We start from the raw sequence: 22,953 nt of genomic DNA on the forward strand, positions 1-22,953 counted from the left end.
ATTAAAATAAGATTACTAGTTATCATAGTTATTAATATGTGATAAGAAAGTTTTTGTCTAAATGGACTATAAGTGAAATATCTAGTCCTAAATAAGAAGTGATTTTAAAGTATTAGTAAGAAACATTTACAAAATTTCCAAAACTACAAAAATTTGAAATAGTAAGTCCTGTCGTACTGACAGTAATTAAGCAGCTAATATGTTTAATTTTCTTATGTATTCTAGATACTACTTTATTATTTTAACCTTCCCTGCAAGTAATTTGCCTTGGAAAACTTTTCTGTCATGAAAATTATAAATTGAAGAATTTAAAGTTTTAAAATTTTGTCATTACTAGAATAAAATTATTTTGACTTTTTTTCAATGTGATAGGCATTTAATAGAATTGTTTTACTTTCTCAGTTTTTTTCCATATTTTAATTTTCCATTAGGCTTTTATGTTTACGTGAAATAAACACTATGGTTTATAATCAGTTACATTTTCTGTGGCTAACAGGCTGAGATTAAAATCTAACTGCTGGTTCTATTACTTACAATGGAATTTGAATAAAATTCATCCCTGACTAGATTTTGCTGTATAAGTAGCCAAAAGAAAGCAAGTAATTCTTTCACTGTTCATTTTATATCTCTTCCATATCACACACCAATTTTAATAATATAAATCTACTGATTTTGGTTCATCTTTAAAAATATGTGCATTGTCAATAAATACATCCTAAATTCGGCACACATAAAAAGACTGGAATGGAAAAACATTTTGAATGAGATCACTTAAGTACACAGGAAGAAATAAACCAATCAAAATTTTCTCACGGTGGCCTCATTGATCAAAATGACTCTCAGACTCTCATACTTATGGAGATTATAAGGAATGTCTAAGGTAGAGAAAAGGATCGATCCTAGGGATACTTTGATGGATTCAACTAAACTAAATAGTTAGAGTTAACTTATAAGTCATCAGTGAGCAAAACCCACAGATCTCGTTAGCGGACCTAAACTCTAGAAGGGCGCATGGCACTTCAGGGGAGTCTAGTGGTAAACAGCAAGTTTTATTTAAAATCTGACATATGTGGAACTTATTTCAGGGTTAATTTACATCACATTTCCTGGTAATAAGGTTATATATAACTTTAGAAGAAAAGGGGACTGACTGGGTCATGGGGACATGGTGAGGGTTTTGTGTGAGAAGAGTTGGAAAGTGAATGTAGATTAGGTTCAAAATACCTGGTGTACTTGTATAAAATTTTCAAGCTTATACGTTTATGTAAAAAATTAACTTTGTGTCATAGATGAATTTGAGCATATAACTTTATTACACAGCATTGGAAAAATCTCATACAGGAGCCCTATATATTTCACTTGGTATTTATGAAAGCCTTTAAGTTATATAAGCTAATCATTATTATCTAGTAGCATAGAGCATGAAACACAAGTGCACAAAATATGCATTTAACTAAAAATTGATATGATATATGCTTTCAAGACCTGTGCATATTTTAAATATATGCATCCAAATATGTCACCAGGCTGGCTCATGGAAAGAATGCTGATTTCTGTAAGCCCAATTTGATCTTATGAGATGTACTCACAACATCATTATTTGTAACTGCAAGATGATAGATATTTAAGTCGTGTCATTTCTCCCTAGCCAAGTCTGTGTGGGAAACAGCTATGTACACTGGGGAGGGAAGCAGTGTACAAAACCAAATGGTTACCCCAAGGCAGTGAACACATCCTCTTCCAAGAGTGAGCAAAACCACAACCCAAAGAGCATCTTTGTGTAGTGGTATTTCTTCCTTCTGCTCCGAACCCTCTCCTGTTATCGCAAGCCACTTTGTAACATTGGCAGAGTTGAGACATTTAGATTCAACTGAAACTGGGAATAAGAGGACCTGCTTATGTTTTCATCCTCATAGATCTGGTTTAGGAGGACTGCATCTAGACTTTTTTTTTCCATACAGGGAAATCAACTTAAATGTATCTGACCGTGTTTTACATTTTTCCATTTGGTACAGAAATAAGAAATGGGAACCTAAAAGCCATCCTAGGGCTCTTTTTCAGCTTGTCGCGCTACAAGCAGCAGCAGCACCATCAACAGCAACAGCAGCAGCAGCAGCAGCAACAGCAGCAGCACCAGCAACAACAGCAGTATTACCAGTCCTTGGCAGAGCTTCAGCAGCGAGTGACCCACACAGCTCCTCAGCCAGAAGCCAGCCAGGCCAAACCCCAGCAAGATATGCAGTCCAGGTAAGGAAAGGAGGTGGCGAATGTATCTAAAATGAGTCTGTTAGACACAGTTTGACTTTCTATGTTATCCTGAGTTCATGATTGCCTACGTGCCTTTATTTTCACGTGACCCAGATATGTGACTTGTGGGAGTAAGGCTCAAAAACTCTTCTCCTCGGATCTGACAAGAAAGACCTATCCTGTTCTTAGGGCACACAATTTTTTTTTTTTAATTTTCTAATCCTATATGGTGTCCTTGGTGGAGGCAATGACATATCATTTCTTCCTCCAGCCAATTAGTACATACAACATACCTGGGATCCTGAGGGCTAGTTATCTTCTATTGATAATTTGAGCTGATTAAATCCATCAAAAGTCAAAGGCTATCATTAGTAGTATCTTTGACTATTTGAGAACATATTGATTTTAAAGATTATGCATTGTGTTTATGTATGTGTATGTATGTACATGCATGTATTTATATAGCTTGAATTTTGGTCTGTGTGGGTACAGTCTATGTGATTAGTAGGGCTGACTAGGAAGTAAAATCTGAAAGGCAGCCTAGTAGGAGAGAGAGGAAATACCCTCTTGCCAGGAGAGCCTTACTCAACGTTTTCAAACTGTTCAACTGGCTGAAGTTACATCAAGATTATATAGGATAGGGCTGGAAAGACAACTCAGTGGCTGTTTATATGTAACTGAATGTAAGTGGTTCTTTCCCTGTTCCCACATCAGGCATCTCAGACCTGCTCAGTTCCAGGGATCCAAAGGCCTGTTGCCTTTGTCAGCATCTGCATGCGTGTGGTACACATAAAAATCACTCTAACTTGCACTTACACACACTAAGATAATAAAGCTTAAATTTGGTGGGAATAAACTGATCAGCTAAGGGGATGTTTTCCACTTACGGTCATCAGATCACGGACTTTAATCACACTCCCAGGTATATACATGTAGCATGCGGTCAGTGTTGAATTAGCTACCTAGAACTTTAGGTTACCTCATTTGAAATATCAGAAAATGATCAACAGATATGATTTCAGCTGACAGTTTTCATGTCAACTGATAGATAGCTTTATTCCTAAAGAAAGACAGGATATGTGGATCAATTTCTACTGGCGCCTAAATAGGAATAATATGTCCTTAAAGATGGAAGATATAAAAATGTACTTTATGTGAAAAAATAAATATATCAAACATATATAAGTACTATTTTCTTTCACTAAAATCATGCTTAAAATCTAGTAGTACTCAACTAATCGTGATTGTGAACATTCAGTGTTTGAGAGAAAACACTTTAAAACTTCAAAACAATTTTCGAAACCTGCCCCTACAAACTGTTACTTGTTCGGCTCTAGAAATGTCAGCCAGCTTTTCTGTGGCACCACTTTGCCACTTTCAGCTTTTATTCCCATGTGTTCATGGAAATTCTATCTCCTTTATCCGATGATATGCTTAGCGATTGATTTGTAAATGACGAAAAAGCTGAATTTTACCAAAATGCCATGTATTTCATCGTACAACGGAATGATGAGGATAGCTTTTCCTATTCTGAATTCGGTAATATGGATAACTCTTTAATTGTTAAGGACATCTTGGCTTTCTGTGATGTCTAGAGAAATTGCATCAGAATGAAAGGGAAACCAAACAAAACCAGATTGAACAAGATATGATGATGAAAGTTCCTGTATTTTAAGCTTAAAAAAGAAACAAGAAACATCGTTTATTATTATTTGTGTTTACACGGCTGGCAAGGGGACCTGTGTTCTTCCAACTGACAACTAAGTACCTCCAAGAGGTGGATTTAAGTGATTTGAATGGGCAGGAGGCAAGAATAGTGGAAGTGTAGTATAAATACTGTGATTTTATACAAAGCATACTGACTCTGAAAGAGATAAAGTGCCATTGGTCCTACTTTTCCTGACTCTGTTCTTAAGTCTGCTATGCAAAATTTCTCGTCTAGAATTTCTTGATACTTCTGAACTTTGTGGGATAAATATATTTTTGATTCTTTGTAGATGTGCATGAGTTCTTTAAAATTATATGTTATTTTAAAATATAAATTGTCTATACTCATGCCATTCAGGGAGCAATAAAGTATTTTTTGCTGTAGGAGTTTAATAAAAGTACTCTTTCTATAATTTTCATTTGAGACCAGATAAACTTTTGATATTTATTATGTTAAACTCAATTAGGTTTAACATACTTTAATTAGGTTTTATTGAAATGTTATTTTAAAATACTTATATCACAAAAAATCATATATCAAAATTAGCCAGACCCAAGTCTGTACAGCTCAGTGAACTGTGCAGTTATATTGGACATTCTGAAGCTATGGAGTATCATAGTTTTTGAATTGATATATAATTTAATACATTTTTAATATACCTACTTTTGTAAGTGTAGTGTTCATGACCCTGATGTGTTAAGTGTCAGTTTGTGAATACTCTGCTAACACACTTTGAAAAACACAGTATTATGGTTCAATCATCAATATTTATTTTTTTCATATGAATCTAATGTCCATGAATTTGAATATAAAGTTCAAATTTATATGAACTTATTATAACAATGCTCCTTAAGCATATTTTAAAGCCAATAGTTGTAACATAGATAAGAAAGCAATAGTGTATTTCTGTTAAAATCAAGATAATCAAGACAGAAAATCTACAATCACATTTATCTTTATTGATAAAGGTCTGAGCTTTAAATATGATTTATATTTGTATTAATTTCAAAGTTCTTTCTAACTGCATGGTTTTAATGAAAATTTCACATACTCTGCATAGTTAGCAAAAGTTATTTTTTCTTTGCAGAGTAATAAAAAAGTCATGGGGCAGATTTATTTATGAATTTCCATCTATTAATTAATTAATTAATTAATCAACTTATTTATTTATTTATTTTGGTTTTGTTTCTCTGTGTAGTCCTGGCTGTTCTGGAACTCACTCTATAGACCAGGCTGGACTCTAACTCAGAAATCCACCTGCCTCTGCCTCCCAAGTGCTGCGATTAAAGGCGTACACCACCACCGCCATCTTTTTTTTTTTTTTTTTTTTTTTTGGTTTTTCGAGACAGGGATTCTCTGTGTAGCCCTGGCTGTCCTGGAACTCACTCTGTAGACCAAGCTGGCCTCTAACTCAGAAATCTGCCTGCCTCTGCCTCCCAAGTGCTGAGACTAAAGGCGTGCGCCACCACCGCCTGGCTCCATTTATATTTTTTTATTTAAAATCATCATTATTATATAAATCTCAACAATATACATTAAGGATTTTGTTTTCTTTGCCATTTCGAAAATAACTCAAGGTTGTCCTCATGGTTTCAACAGACACCTGAAGATTTAATCATTAAGAGCTCACCTCTTGAATTTGATATGAGATTGGGTCCCAAGACTACTCATTCCATACTAATACAACTTCTGTATTAGTTATTCTTCTCTTGTTGTAATAACAAACACTGATTAAAGACAACTTAAAGGAGAAAGAACTCGAGCTTGGCTCTATCGTAGCAGGGAAGTCAAAGGCAGGCAACTGCTCACATAGTACTCACAGTCAGGAGTGAGTGACTTAGTACTCTATCCCCATTTAACACCGTCCACGATCCCTACACAGAGATTTGCCCCAAACACAGTTAAAATTGGTCTTCCTACATAAATTTACCCAAACAAGATCATCCCTTCCAGACATGTTCCAACACTGGAAAATCCTGTAGAGATTTACTGGGAAACCCCTGTAACTCCAGTTACTTTTAACAGATAGCACTCAACATCCTTTGTTTCAGTCTCTTTACTAGCTAAAGAAAATAAAATATAATGTTAGAAGAAGTCATATGTATGTGTATATAGCACTTAATTTGCCTGGCATATGTTTATTCCCTGGTATGAATCTTGCAAGTGGTCCTCAGAACTGGAGGTTTAGGCCATGTTAGCAAGTCACTCTTGTGCAGGCTAATGACAAGGTTCCAATGGGTGGGAGTAACAATTTCCAATGTTTTATAGCTCACAGGATGGCAGCAACTGATTGACTATTTCAAAATCGCTAGTAGAGAGGATTTTGCATGTTCATAACACACAAAAATGATGTATGTCTAATGTGGTAAACATACTATGCATCCGAATGTAATCATTATGAAATGTTTGCAAGTACTGAAACAACATTCTGTATCCCACAAATGTACACACTTCTATGTGTCTAATTTAAATTGCAAATTAAGGGGAAGTATTGAAAAAGATTCATGGTAATAATTTTGACACCTTTAAAGTTAAAATTTTATAAATTCATCAATTTACTATATGTTAATTAAAATACATTTTTGAGTTACTCACAATATTCAGAAATAGTCTCAATGTGGACCTTAGAATAATCAGAGACTATTGAGATGCACAGAGAACTTTGTTTCGACTGCAGATAATAGGCTATAGATAATAGGCTAATCTTATGCTGTTTATGATACTCAGTACTACTGGTATTGCTGCCTATGTCCATGGTCCCTTTTCTGATTCTGGATGTGATTTCTGCAGTCAAAATGACATAGAAGGAATCCCAAGATTGTCACCATCTGGAGCATTGTAAAACTCAATGGCATGAATGAATGAAGTTCATTTGCTTTGTAATGTCACTGACAGCTGAAGGCCATTCATGACTATGACTCCTCTCCTCTGTGTTATGTTTTGCTTAGAAGAGCCAAACAAGATAACAAATCTAGTTGTATTTAGAAAGGACACAGTTAATTTACAATTAACAGCATAGCGTATTTATTCAGTTTTAACTAGAGTCTAGTAAATATATTGATAGCATGACTAACAAAAAATAAAGAAAATACCACCCTTGGGGCTGGATAGTTAGCTCTGCAGGAAAGGCCACAGTTTACTCTCCCAGGGAACCCACACACATTTCCCAGAACATGGATACAACCAGTAATACTAAGTTAAGGAATGGGTTAGATTTTGGGGGAATATCTTGTAAGATATAGTAATCAAGAAGATAATAAAATATACTAATCTAGTTTATATGAGCTGTTAAGATGATAGCATACAGGAAAGATAATCTTTTTTTTATTAAAAAGTTATAAGTTTTTTTCATAAAAATGTTTTTTCACTTAATTTCAGTTGAGATGATCAAATGATTTCCAACCCTATTGTTAGATTATTGTTGGCATTCAGCACCTAACACATTAAATCATATGGAGAAATAAATTATAGAACTGACATGTAAAAGCACTGGAAGAGAAGTAAATCATGTGTAAAGAAGTTAAGATGGATGGGGATGACAGATGTAGTAAAGATGTGATCATCTTAACTCTTTTAAGTAGAAAAAAGTACTATTTTAGAACTTGGGAGATTATCCCCTAGTGTGGTCAATTGCTATTTTTAATTTTAATTTTGGGGAGCCAATAACAAAGCCATTCACTTCCCATGTGGATGGAGCTGCTCCTGCAGAACACACAGGCTGATGGGCAGAAGCAATGGGTGAGCACGCTGAGTTCCCCCAGGAGGCCTCTCGGGCTCCGTGACCCTGGCCACACGTGTTGCTCTGAGGGCTCCCTTCCATGAGGATATTTGTCTCTCAGGGTTTCTATTCCAGGAAACATTATTTCCTCCAGAGAGATGCACTCCAAAACTGGGATGCTTTTCAGCTTTTTGTCCTGGGGTTATAAATCATGAAATGTATATAAGGAGCTTTAATTTAGGATGACAGGGAAGCTTTGGTAATTTAAGCTCTCGGGAACCTGGCTTCAATTAGTTCCTTTATTCAGCTCTATGTTGTGGTCTATAGTGTGTTCTTTCTTAAGTCAAGGACTCAAAGCTTTAAGAAAAGGAAAACAAGGAGGAAAATTTATGAATCTTAAGGACACAAAAAGCATGATCTTTTCATCCCTAGGCACATATAAATGAAGAGAAAATGTTCTTTTATAGCACTGGGAAACCAAGAAGATTGTTGGTGTTAATATTAAAAAGCAAACCTGCATATGTGTACATGTACACACACTCACAGTGTGTGCAAATGCACAGATGTTCATGTAAATATCTATGATGCATATAGTTTGTGCTTATATATTGATTCTATTATTTAAAGACTAAACAACTGCTGGCACTTCTGTTCCTTCAAAGACATGTCTCTATGATTTGTGTTTTAATGAGTGTGCCCACGTGAGTTTCAGACTTGCCTAGAGGTTGCCAGTGGGATTACAAGAATTAAGATTCTCAAAGACTCATGTTCTCACCTCTAAAATTAATTAAGGTTGTACAAGAGACTGTATGAACAGATTTATATGTAATGAAGAGCAGGAAGTTTTAGTGCCTTATTTATATATTTTATATAAACATTTTCCAAGTATAAGAACTTGTGTTTCAATTATACTTGATTTTTGTTCTCAAATCATAAACACATAGACTTGATTATCTTATTTGCAATCTTATATTTTGTGAGTTTGTTGCATGGTAATCACTTTCCTCATGAACAATGAATGGTTCCCCCAAATTGAAACTTAATGACTTAAAATGGAAAATGGGACTGACTTCAAAACTATAATAATCCTACCTGTGTGACTGTTGTTCTGTGTTCCTATCATTAACTTATATGGACAATCATTCTGTAATCAGAAGCCTAGTGGGCACACCTAGAATCCAGTCTAGAGGGACAAACATTTAGCAACCGAAGCCATCTCAGACATGAGGATTTAATCAGCTATGTCTGTACAAAGCCCAATTCCAGTCTTTTCTTCTTTCCTTCCCCTCCAGAGTTCCCTGTTATCTTGCCCATTGTTTGTCTCCAAACCCTCTTTGATTAACCTCTTTGTATTATAAGTTGTATTTCACTCTAGCCTTCTCTTCCTCCAAGGCTGAGAGGTAGACCTGACCAGACCATAACATGAGAAATGTTTTGAAACCCAGCCATGATTTAATCACATCAACTCACATGGGCTGATAATCATATATACTTCACAATAAGATGGAAACAGCCCAAGGATAAAAACTCAAAGCATAGCTTATGAAAATTGACATAAACTTCAGAGATGTGAAATTAAATAATTATTTTATAATTTTGATAATAAGGGATTATTTACATGAAAAAATAGATTAGTAGATAGTTTATTAATATACTCTGTACTAAACTACTATGTCTTTTCAGTCTCTAATAATATTAATCATTTTTTCACTTCCTAGATGGTCTTTGCCAAAGTTGGTTTAATTTTTGAATCAGAAAAGTAGCTTAGTCCATTTCTAGAGCTTAATTTATTCTTTAGGTGGTTATATTTCAGGAAGCTTTTGTAATTAAGTTCTCAATGTATGAGATGTAATTTTACTATGCACCAAAAATATATAGATGAAAAATAGTTACAGAATGACAGGGGATTTTCTAAAAGCTGTGTATGGAGGAAATAATTGTGAAAATGTAATGTATGATGACACAGAATGGGAAATAGGAGCTTAGTTTCCTGAGTGTCCTATATCTCGAAGTTCAATATTCCAAAATAGCAAAGACTTGATGCTGCAATATCCTTGCCCAGGGATCACTCTCTTTAGTTCCTGGTTTAAGATCCCACAACAGTGGGCCATGCAGGTGGCCTCATTATCTGTTGCATAAGTTATCACTCTAACCTGTCTTAAATACCACGAAGATGTTATTTCAGCCACCCAGCTACTAAACAGAAATGTGTGGTGGAAGCTGAGTTTCTAATTCATGCATGGCTTAGTGAAATAAATAAATGAGCAAAACCTAGGTATGTGTCCATAGAATTTTGGCACATATTCTGAAGTGCAAATAATAGCAAAATGTCTTATGTAGTTTTTGAAGAAACATATATTGCTTGAAGATACAAAAAATGTAATCATTTTTTGAAGCTGTTCTCTTTTTCTGCAAACCGTTAGTCAATCACCATTTTATAAGAGTTTGCAAGGGTCTCTCATAGGAGTGACCTTTTCATAGTAAAGGAAGAATCTTGATTTTAAAATAATCTGTCAATCTTTATTTATTTTTATTTGGTAGCTTTGCATGCACCAGTCACAGCAACTCCCACCTCCTTCCTGTCCTCCCAGGCCCACTACACAAATCCCTCCCATATTACCCCATCTCCTTCTCCTCAAGGAAGGGGAACACCCCACCCTTCAGTACCACTGAGGTCTGATTGGGAAGTCTAGCTAGAGGAAGGAGATCCAATGGTCATAAACAGCCTCAGCTCCAATTGTTAGTGGACCCATAAGAAGTGCACATCTGCTACATATGTGTAGAAGGCCTAGGCCCAGCCCCTGCATGCTCTTTGGTTGGTGGTTCCATCCTGTGAGCCCCCATGACCCAGGTGAATTGACTCTGTAGGTCTTCTTGTGTCCTTATGTGTCAATTATATTGAGCTCCATACACACATATGACATCATACTTGATCAAATGCACTGATACCCTTCAAATTTCTCTATAACCCCCCCTTCATTTTCCCTCCCAATCTCAAATGCTTTTAAAAAATAAGCAAAAACAAACAAATACAACAAAATGTAGTAAGTCTACTTTAGCTGGCCTTAAGTTCATTGGTGTAAGATGGTCTAAGGTAGCATACATCTTTTCAGGAGCCACATCCCTGAGAAGAGCTTGCCCTCCCTCACTAGCATGATCAGTTGCCAATAGTTCTTCAGCCAGGGCTAGAGTGTCTCTCACTGGAGGAGTATCAAGTGAGTGTTCTACTTTGAAATTGGTCCAGAGTATGATGATAGTTAAGACTGAGGAAGGAGAGCAAACATCAACTTATGGTTGTAGGAATTCTACATCTTATAAGCCGAGACTTATTTCTAAACTTTGAAGAGAATTGCTCTGGGAACCCTTTTGAGTCATGGAGAACTGAACTCTGGGAGTCATAGACATTAGAGAATAACGAATCAAATATGAGGAATTTATTTAGGAAATGGGTAGAAAACAAAGAGAATAACCCATCACTCATCACAGAACTTGGAGGTCCCAAACATTAATAAAGAAAGAAATCTAATGGAGAGATTATTATATTTATTCTTCACCAGAACAGTTTTTTTCCCACCTATGAAAAGCAAATTACTTTGCCAAGAAATGCCTTATCCTGTGAGGTATTTTATCCTAGCCCTTTCAACTATTTGTGAATTTTAGAACATGAATTCTTTATAAATATGACACTTGTTGAAATCTACCAATTTATAAATGTGTTTTTATTTTATAAAAATGAAATAAATAATAGTGATCTATATTTTCATTTAATCACTATAGCATAGAATAAAACATAGTATTGAAATTGTAACACCATTGGTTATGCATAGATTTAAGTAATACTTTGGAAGTTGTAGTTCTTAGAACATCTTGAGTCAGTGCTTGCTGATTCATTGTAGGTGAAGGTTCTTAAGGGGTTCACAGTATTGACTTCAGGAATTAATAAGAGTAAATAATATCCTGTAACATTGGAAATGAGTTCACTTTAGGGACCAGGAACCATATTTGAAGCCTTAGACCTTGAACAAAAAGGACTATACATGTGGACTCTTGAGTAAGAATACTAGAATATCCAAAGTGACTGGAATAAAACAAGGGATGTGGTTTGGGAAGATAATGAAGCATCAGGAGACAGGCTCATGTTTGAGAAATAATGTTCTGTTTTTGCAGGATTCATCAGAATTTTAGACCCTCCTGGAATTTTCAGTGTGAATATGAATTCCATTACATGTTCATTTCAGTTATTATATGATGTATTTATCCTAGGCACTCATTCTAAAGAATTGCTAATTGAGTTCTCATAAAAAAATGTGTGTATATAACCATATGAAGGTCATTAACAGGTGGTGAAACAGGCAGAGGGAATAGTGACTGAAGAGGCAGCCATGGTGGCCGACCTCCAGCCTCTGAGTTATGAACACTCAACTAGCTCTTTCCTCCTGGGCTTTTGGTTTATGCACTGACAGTAAACATTTCACACATCACTCTTTGCCCACCTACCTTTCCATTTGCGTGTTTCTATATATAAGCTTGAAATAAATGTAATTTCCATTATATATCCAGCTATACATTTTATGATGAAATCATATTTTTTTCTTTTTTTCTTTGATATATTTTTTATTTACATTTCAAATGATTTCCCCTTTCCTGGATCCCCACTCCCCGAAAGTCCCATAAGCCCTCTTCCCTCCCCCTGTTTCCCCATCTACCCCTTCCCATTTTCCTATGCATGACTTTAGGAAATGTATTTCTGTAAGTAAAGTGCCATGTATTGCCATTTAATCCTTTAATAAATTAAGCCTTTTGCATGTTGAATCTATACATGGTCAGAGGTCACTATGCACCTATTTTAATGAATGAATGGACATAATCTTATTTTGAGAGGGTCATAGCACTAAGTCAATTATCCCTTGGCTGTGTGTATTTTCCCCCTTATGAATGGAATGAATCTTATTTATTCATTACTAAGAAGTAACTTTTTCTCAAAGCATTTATGTGAAGTTCATAAGAGTGATTAAAATGAGCATATATTCCACTGTGGAAATAAGTTGTACCATTATTTTCTCATATAGAGAAAATAATGAGGCCTCTGTTGTAATGCAAGTTCAGATTCATAACGTATGTGTTGGGACTTGAGATTGTATGTTTCTTATAAGTCCCAGGTGATGCCAATTTTGTTGGTCACCTGTGTGTTATACAAACACCGAGGGAATGAGTCAGTTTAGTAAACATGAGGATTGAAGAAGAATTTAAGGGCAGCTTGGTTGGTAGTCTAGCAGCATGACTCCATACTGACTCATCTTCAGGGACTTAGTGGGAAAGGGAAAGGCCATTTATGAGCACACAGAGTAAATAATGATACTATGAATAAAAATAAATAAATAGAAAAAACATATTGGAATTTTGGAGGTGAATGAAGACAAATTGTGAATTAGTTGTGGTGGATGAGCTTAAGGATGATGTTGTTGGGCAAATCGTTTAGATACCTGATATAAATGTTGCTATATCAAGATGTTAATGCAGGAAATTTAGATGGAATCTTAATCTGAATTGAAGAGATGACATTGCTTGAGGAAGCAGGCAATAATATGTCCTGAGAAGATCATGCCTTTAAGAATTGAGGGAAAGATATGGACTGAAAGTAAGGGAAATTGGCAAGAGTGTTGGTGTAAGGATCAGGTAGCTGAGACAAGGAAAGGTAACAAATAGAGAACATAGTAGATACCAAGGCATTAGAAAGTTGTGTAATGAACAAAACCCAAGTGTTGTCCATGATAACGGCCTCATACATTTCAGTAGGGGTTCCTTATAACCCCAGCCTTTAGGACACTGACAGTGGAGGCTCATGGCTTAGAGGCCAGCCTGAATGACATACGGCATTCCAGGCTGGCGTAAACTATGTAGAGTGACCATCACTCAGAAAATCAAACAGAACAAAAGAGGGGGAGAATGTATACTTGTTTACCCAAGGCAAGAGATAAATGGAAGATGCCAAGTATCAAGGAATTGAATGAAGTAATTAGAGGTATTTTTACAAAAATGATCAGCATGTAAAATATACTTTACAACAAATCAGAAATACAGCCATGAAGCCAAATAGACTTTGGCAAAATCACTTAATATTTCTACAACTTGCTATTGCCTTTTCATAATTGAACGGCGGAATTATGTTATTTCTTGAAACATTCATTGAAACGATGAGCTAGCCTTTAGTTACTGGAAAGCCTACTGTTTTGTTGTCATGTTCATTGGCCTTGTCTATGTTCAGCACAGAAAGTTTAAGAACAGCTCCCTAAATTGTAGGTGGTCCTCTTCCTGGGGTGGGGGCGGGGGGGGGGGCAAGAGATTTCCTCAACTTGCTTGCTTTTGAAATTTTATTTGTATTTATTTACTTAATTTCTACTTGATTGCATTGGAACAGCTTATTTATTTTACATTTATTCTATGATTTTGTTGACACCATCATAGCTTAGCACTTGTTCATGGTATAGTTAAAATACAGATTGTTTTGTACATAAAGAGCAATGTATAAAACAATGGATGTGAAAAACATGCGCTCTATCGTCATGAAAATGCCTTCCAGATGAGAATGTGCTCCCTTTACTCCAGGCTGTAGGAAAGCCACATCTTCACAATGCAGGCGCGTGCAGACAGAGAACAAAACATACTACCGGAAGAAATGCTTCTCTTGCCTAAATCCTCTCTGCTTAGCAACAGAGGATTGATCAATTACAATAAGGTACCAATGACACTTCATGCTGATGCTGGTACCTCTATGCTTCTCCAAGGTCCTGGCAACTACTAAAGACTGTTCATTTACTCTAGGTGTGGTTATTTAGGTTATAATTCCCCTAGGAAGTTACTCTCCATGAAAGCATCTACCCTTAGCTACATTGGGTATACCAACAGGCAACTGGATCTATAGAGTCTGACTCTTATTTTTCAAAACACCATCTCTTCAACTTTTAGCGACATAGACATAATTTTGAAGTACAAATTTGTGTTTTACAGATCAAGAGTTATTTTTCAGACTTGATTTAAATAATCATGCCTTATATTTCTTTTAACGAGGTATTTGATTTAAAAAACAAATGGTTGTGGGGACTAGTGGAATGTATCAGTGTATATAGTCACTAGTACACAGAATGGAAGCCGTCATAAGTTCAAATCTCCGAGCCTATGGGACCGTGGTATGTATTAGTGGATATAGTCACTAGTGTACAGATTGGAAAACCTCCTAAATACAAATCCCAGACTTACAAGGTGACAAAGGAAAGCCAATATCATAATAATCCTCTGATATCACCTGCATTCTATGGCATAAATGAATCTGTAAAATGCATGCACACACACACATACATACACACACACACACACACACACACACACATGCACCCACATGTACAGACACACATACATACTCTAAAGTAGTTAAATATAATTTAAAATGTTTAGTAATTATCAGAAACTTTAAGGTTTTCCTTTACTGGAAATTAATTCTATTTAATGTTAAACTCTTGCACACAGCTTTCTTTAAATAAAAATATTATGTTAAACTCTTGTGCACAGCTTTCTTTAAATAAAAACATCATACTGTAAACTTCTTATAAAAATTATGTCCTATTAGGTATTAACAGTAACGAGTGTGTTTCATAAACTCATACAATGAGTTTTTTAATGAACTGCTTTTCAAAGTATTTGCTTTAAAAGAGCAAATTAGAGATTTCATCTCATCATCTCTTCCTTTTACTATTCTGGAAAAAGGAATTTTAGCCTGTAAATGAAAATTTAGAGTTTGTTTAAATGTTCTTAACAGTTAAAGGTTAAGGTTCTATACGATAAAATAACATTATTAAGTATTTATTGATAATGTCTAATATTTCTCAGCATAACTTTAAAGTCAGCAGTGAGACATTTTGTCATGAGAGCGGTGGTGCATTCACAGGACATTCATAAGTGAAGCTCATGGTGTACGTCTTGCATTACCATAATTTTCTGATTAATTTGTTCTTCATATATGTTTCTGTGTGTTCCAAGTGCATTTCATTAACTCATAACTTTGTTGTAAGTTTGTTGTACTTTCTTTCCATGTTCAGTGAATTCCTTTAATTCAATTTCTCTGTTTCTCCTCATACAGTCTGACAGCCAGATATGCAGCTCAGTCTAAACACAGTGGAATTGCAACCAGTCAGAAAAAGCCTACTAGGTCAGTTCATGTCTCTAATCTATTGTTTGCTAGTGATATTCACGTGAATGCCACTGATACTCTGTCCAATCACTCTAAGATTTCTCAAACATGACATACTTCTGAGAGTCCTAGGTTTAGAGCACTCAGTGCTTCCAAGTGGATTTCCAGATGGAGATGGTGGGGTGAGTGTATTAGGTGGTTAAATGGGTTTAGAGCTCTGGCCTTGGTTGAGATTTAGTAATACACAGTGATATGGTGGGCAAAGGCCGTGTCCTCGGCTTAGTGCAAGTGGGGAACAACGACCTCGTAAGACCCCTGATCTTTTCCGAGGTCTCAGAATCTAAAAGTTTCACAACAGAATTTTTAACTATTTTGAAATAGGCATGTATGGAGAAATTAACCTAGGATGATAGTATTATCTATAATAATCTAAATTTCTGCTTTTATAACATATATATTGAAAGATAAAGATATATTTATGCTTTATTTTTTACAATGACATATAAAATACTGGAAGAGTGTTTTTGTTGTTTGTGTTATTGCTAAAAAGGGATAATGGAAGTTCAAACCAGCTGGGCAGAACCAACGCAAAGGTTTGCCCACTCCTAGGTGCTGCTGTGTGTGTTTGCACATCCTGAGGGGCTGTGGAGTGTGGGGATGCTAACCACTGCTTTCATCGTGAATCAGGCTGCCCAGTCATAAGGGCTTCTGATAGCTGATTCCATGAGGGTCTTTCCCTGGCCTTGTTTTTTTCATATGAATTTTCACAATAGTAAAAACTTATTCTGGAGAGAAAAAAATGTTTAAAATTATTTAGTAAATATAACAATAAATGGCATAAATTACTCTACTTAAGGACAGTGACATGCTGTGAACACTGAGTACCTTTGTGACTCCTGTACAGATAGGAGATATAAGACATATCCTAAGTCCTTTGTTCTAATAGAGCTTTTCTCTGTCACATTCTCTCTCTCTCTCTCTCTCTCTCTCTCTCTCTCTCTCTCTCTCTCTCTCTCTCTCTCTCTCTCCCTTCATCTCATTTCTCTTTTTATTGCTTTGATGAATGATCTGGAGGCTCTGGCTGCCTGGCAAATTAGGGTAATGAGAAGAGCAAATGTATCTTTTAATTTGTTTTAATTTGTTCTTCTGAGGACCGAAGATCACTTAGCTTCCTGGGTCACAGGAAAGATTAAAATGCATCTTAATTGCTTTCTAGAAGTGGGTCAAGTTTCATTGCAAACAGGGCAAGTTTGAGGACAAACTGTTTATACATGAGTTTGGAATGAATTTCAAAGTCTATGGTTATGTCTACAGAAATCACTCTCATATTTATTAGGATTGGGACATTTAGCCCAATTAATTACTTGACTGCTTTCTGTGGGGAGTAGTCACTGGTACTGTAAATTCCTAGAGTCTGTGATTATGATGTCGTAGTTACAACCCCTTGTTGAGCTATTTGAGAAAAAAAGTAAGAGCTGGATCCATTTGGAAAAGATTCTAATCTTGTGTATGACACAGCCTCTAACTAGCAAAATAGCTGAAGTGACTATTTATTAGCCATATGTGTTTAAACTCTAAAGTATATTTAAAAATTGAAACTCTTAACTGTCTGTAGTCAGTCCACGTATTATCTGTATTTTCCTGAAGCTCATTGCATTGTGTGATTCTACTGTTATAAAAGATACTTTTTTTAAGAGTTTGCTTTCTCAAGTCAGGTAGTATAGTGGAGATGTATAGAAACCTGCCATGTTAAATAGATTGGCAATTTAGACATAAAACATATACAAAAAAGTGATTGTAAGATTTTCTTAAAAAGAAAAGCTGTGAAATGATCAGCACTGTATTTCTTGGGGTTTGGATCAATCCATCTTTCTGGTCAAACAATTTTCGGAGCAGTGTTCAATCTCATTCACATGGTGGCAGCAGTGCCCACACTGCTTTCTTATGCATATCACACATGTCAAAAGCTCTCAGTTTTTCTTCATGAGCATTGACACAACAGTAATGCAAACTAAAAAATAGGTACAGTTCGTGAAATAACTGACAAGTGAAATTTTAAAGAAAAAATAATAAAATGTAAACCGAACCAAACTAAAACCTAATGGTACTATTAATGAAATAGTGTCAGGTTTCAAGCATCAAGCTACTCTGTTGATAAGAGAAATGGGGAGCACGTCCACATGACTTGTTCTACGTATGCACAATGTCTAGAAACTGCCTTCACTCCAGGTACATCTCAACTGTCTTTTTACTAACAGCAATTTTCTTCCTCGGAGGCTAGCATCCTGTTCTTGTCCTATGGGATGAGGTGGCCGTCTGAAAAATCTCATTTCCCTTTTTTGGCCAGATAATGGAAGATTTTTGTGAGACAGCCCAGCTATATATTTATAATCATGACTTTGATTGGGGCATCAAGTTTTAATATAACTTAGTAGCTTAGCTAGACAATAAATAATTGTTGCTTGCCTTTTGTTCAATAATGTTTGTTGCCATTGATTTTTATGTCTTTGGAAAGGCTATATTAGCCAAAAACATGCTCCATACACTGAAAGGAAAATTTAAGCAACTGCATATATCTAAGTAATATGATAGAAACTCTATGAGGTTAAATCTTATTGGTTTTCCTTGTCATATAATTTTATGGTATTTTTAATATAAACTTCTATTCATTTAAGTAAGGTTATTTTTATAGTTAAAGACCACTTTATTTTATTTTTCCTAATTTGAGGACATTCTTACTGAGAAGCATTGCTAGATTTTTCTGACAGTGCCCAGCTGTTTGTCACTCAAACGATCAAACTGTTAAGTGCGTCATAGTTGATCCTGTATTGTGGGTTCCCTACCACCTCTTCTTGCTCACACCTTAACCTCTGCAGTACACACTAATGATGTGATGTTTCTCACGCTGTTTCAGGCTTCCAGGGCCCTCGAGGGTGCCTGCTGCGAGCAGCAGCAACAAGGCTCAGGGGGCCTCCAATCTCAATAGGAGAAGTCAGAGCTTTAACAGCATTGACAAAAACAAGCCTCCAAATTATGCAAATGGAAATGAAAAAGGTAAGTGCGGATCTGTCTCGTCATCCTGCCCGGAGTCTAATGCATGCCTTGTGAACTGGCACACTGACTTTGATAGCTGAACACTGGAGCAGCTTGGGGACAAGAATGTCACCAGAGAAGTTTCCCAGTCCCCACTGTCATGAATTCCAGTTTCCTTCTGTAACTTCCTATTCTGCAAAAAGTTTTAAGCGAATAAAATCTATCCTTTAAAATAAGTCATTAATTATGCAGCCAAGCCTAAAATCAGTTTCACAAAAATATGCAAATAGAGAGCATTCTTATGTCTTTCATGTTTTACAAAATTCCATCCTAAAATCAAAAAGCTATCTCGAATTGGCTTGAGTCCTTATGTCAGTTAACACGTGTGACAAAATGTGCTAGGGTGTTAGAGCTGTTAGCGTGGATGCATCCAAAGTGGAAACACAATGAGTAGGCTGTAGCAGTGATACCTGTCCGCCCTGGACCAGGAGGGTAAGGCAGGAGGGCTGTTGCATGCTTGGGGCCAGTGTGGGCTATACAGTAAGCCCCTAATTTGGTAAGATGATAGAATGTGGCCATGTTTCAAAACAACAAGAACTACAAATAGTGGATATATGTTTGCATATATGTTTCTTTTAAAGCAACAGTACTTTGTTATGACCTTAGCTCTCCCTAAGCATAAAATTATCCATATCTATGTTTCCTAAATAAAAATACTTCATAGAAATATAAAATCACAAAAATGAATACATAAAAAAGACATGAGTATTGATATATCAATGGTAGATTATTAATAATCTACATGCCACACAGTTCTCTATCATGTGCAAAACACACATTTTAAAAGATACCGGCTTGGACTTGTCCCTTTTGGACCAGGGACCAATTGAATGGATGTGACTTTTATCAACAATCCTGGGAAAATCAAGAAGCTGTGCTTTATAAATACTGGAACTGTTAGAACAGTATTCCTAAATCAGTAAAATTTACCATTTCTGTTCATAGGACCCTACCTTATGTAGGAGAGTATATAAAATCAAGAAGTGATTCATATATTTAGTCAGTACAACTATTGGAAAGTTTAATCTGAATAGTTAAATCAAGAATGTGCTATTTTGCACAGATTAGATAGTTACAAGCTGTTTCAATATGTGCATAGGCAGCATTCACTTATGCCGACACACATGGAGAGGTACAATCTTGAATGAGATAATTCTTGTGGCAATCCTTCCTTTTGACTGAGGCAAATTTTAGATTATAATCACTAGAGAGCAAAGTGGCAAATCTCTGAAATGTCCACCATTTTTAAGTCCAGTGGTGAGAGGAAACATAGTGTATATTTTGAAGTCTGAGGCTTTAAAATTAAGAATAGTCTCCTTTTGTACACAAGTGATTGAGTATTCAATGATTTATAATAACTTAGCAAGTTCAAAAGTTTAGTCACAAAGTTACTGCTGGTATGCCAGTGAGCTCAATTAGCTTTCAGACTGTTCTGAAATCCACTGGCCTTTTACATTCCTGATTTACTATCTGAATCCATACATGATTCCAATGAACAGTTTGAAACAAGGAAAAAAAGCGCTGTAGGTGTCAATCCAAAAGAGATTGGACTATTTTTTATGATAATTTATTCAGCAACTTTTCAAAACCCACAGACTCAGTAATTTTGAACATTGCCCCCCCCCCGCCTTTTCACTTAAATTAAAGCATATTCCTAAAGGTTTTACTATTTTGGTAAGAAAGGAAATGGGAAATAGAAATTTCAGATGAAAATAAATACTTTCCCTCATTTTTGACCTTACAGTGTGTTATAAAGATTCAAGCTAACTTTGCAAATGTATTATATTATAATTTATAACTATAATTATAGTTATATGCAGTTTGTAGAAGCAGCTTACAAACAGTGGTGTGCAGGGTCAGCCAGTATTTATTTAAAACGCTTGTACTAATACACACACACACACACATAAACACACACATACACATATAAATATATGTTACATAAATAAATGAATAAATGAAGGTAGATGTATGCATATATGTGTATATATGTGTGTATGTGATACCATATAAATATTATATTAGTTTCAACACACATACTAAACTAGTACTAGAAAAGTACTATAAAAAAGATTTATAAATAGTTTAGAAATTTTGATGAAGATATGTTGTGAAGTGCCTGTGTTTCTGTAATTTCAAAATCTTTATTTCTAGTATCTTGATGTAAAACTCTAAGACAGACAAACCCATCCATTTTCATGTTCAACTTCTCTTGTACAATTTTAATATTAGTATGTAGCAATACTTCTCATGACCACAAGATGGAGAGAGATACAATGTAGTCTGTGGCCTTGCTGGCTTAATTGAGAAAGCAAAAGGTGTGAGAATGTGGTGCATTCACTTTTCATTTTAAATAACGGTAACTGAAATTTTCAAAACATTTTAAAGAACAAATGAAGCGTGCGTCACCTGTCCCCTTTGTGTTAGAAGGTTATGGGAAAAGAATGTGCAACCTTAACCCAAATCGCGAAATATGGAAGCTACATTTTACAGATTTGTAGACATTTGTTACACATAAAATGTGGGCATTAAATGTCTATATGCTGCCAATACATTTAAATAGGCTCAGATGATGCAATATAGGCATCTGGAATCTGTTTGACATGTATAATATCCCCGCTATTCGAGTTATTATATTATTGTATCCAATACTATTTTATAATTATTTTATATTTCTAATAAGTTATCTTAAAGTACAAGAACAAAAAATTGTCAATGTTACATTGGAATAAATTTTAACACACCTTGCCCCCAGGTAAGTGCTGTAAACTTTAAATTGGGATGTTTGGATTCAGGGCTTTGCTGTTAGGACTTTGTAGGGTTTACATGTCTTAGTTACCTTTTACTGCTATGGGTACCATGAGGAAGTCAACATATAGAAGAAAGAGTTTACTGAGAACTTAAAGTTTGACAGTGTTAGAATCCAAGTCCATCTTGGCAAGGGGAAGCAGTAGACAGGCAGGCATGGTGAAGAAGCAGTAGCTCAGAGATTGAGGCAAAGGCTAGCAGGCAGAGGTAGGGCAGGAAGAACTGACTGGCAATGGCACAGGTTCTTGAGACCTCCAAGCCCACGCCCTGTAACATGTCTCTTCAAACCTGGCCACACCTCCTAATCCTTCCCGAAGAGTTCCTCCAGCTGAGTACCCAGCATTCAAATGTATGAGCTTTGGGGATTCAAACCACCATATTAAAAGACATACAAATATTGTAAATTATTCAAGTTTTTTATTGAAAATAGATTCTTCTCTCAAACTATACTTCCAAGCTGCCGTTTTTCTAGCTTCCCTTCACCCAGCTCTCCCCCATATCCCCTCTTCCCCAGATCTCCTCTCCCTCCATTTCCTCTTTGGAAATGAGCAGACCTCCAACAGACAACAGACAAGCAAGACCTTTAAAATTAATTTTAAAAAGAATAGTCCATCAACTAATAAATTGGTGTTATGTGTGTCCAAGAAAGATAACAACTATAAATTTTTTTATAAGTGGTATGGTTTTATAATGAAAGAATTTAGGGCATATTATTTAACTGTTATAAATAAGATGGTTGTTTCTTTTTAGCTCTTAGAAATTAAAACATTTCCATCTAATACTTTAAAATGTTTCATTCAATACTTAAAGAGATCAAGTCTACTAATTTAAAGAAACTGTTGAGCAGGCAGCTTGAAACGTGGGATTCGTTATACTGTTCAGTGAATGTTTAAGAAGATCCATTTCCAGTGCCAAGGATATAGCTTAGTAAAAGAGCCTGGTGTGACTGAAGCTTACGGTTGCCTTCCAATACTTCAAAAAATATCTCAAAATAAAAAATAATTTTTGTTTGAAGAATTAACCAAATAATTTGAGAAATCTCTAGAATTTGTAGTGTATAATGAAGATTTATTTATTCAAAGCATTAGTTGCTATGATTGGATATGGGAGGATATGGCAGAATTCCAAATGGTGTGACACCTGATGGAATCAGTAGAGAAATACAAATCTCGCTTCAATATCTAACAGAATTCT

General features: G+C 35.5%; 1 protein-coding gene across 4 annotated transcripts in view; it reads left to right on the forward strand.

Annotated features, from left to right (window-relative positions):
* Positions 1 to 22,953, forward strand: part of Nav3 (neuron navigator 3) — a 324,118-nt gene that overhangs the window by 121,386 nt on the left and 179,779 nt on the right. For 3 of the 4 annotated variants that reach the window (XM_052165326.1, XM_052165327.1, XM_052165329.1), the window contains exons 5-7: positions 2,016 to 2,247; positions 15,808 to 15,876; positions 18,773 to 18,912. In XM_052165326.1, the coding sequence (XP_052021286.1) occupies positions 2,016 to 2,247; positions 15,808 to 15,876; positions 18,773 to 18,912 (441 nt within the window). The remainder of the gene's footprint in view (positions 1 to 2,015; positions 2,248 to 15,807; positions 15,877 to 18,772; positions 18,913 to 22,953) is intronic. The other variant, XM_052165328.1, reaches the window with a different exon arrangement.

This window comes from Apodemus sylvaticus, chromosome 20 (assembly GCF_947179515.1).
Source record: "Apodemus sylvaticus chromosome 20, mApoSyl1.1, whole genome shotgun sequence".
Classification (NCBI taxonomy): domain Eukaryota; kingdom Metazoa; phylum Chordata; class Mammalia; order Rodentia; family Muridae; genus Apodemus; species Apodemus sylvaticus.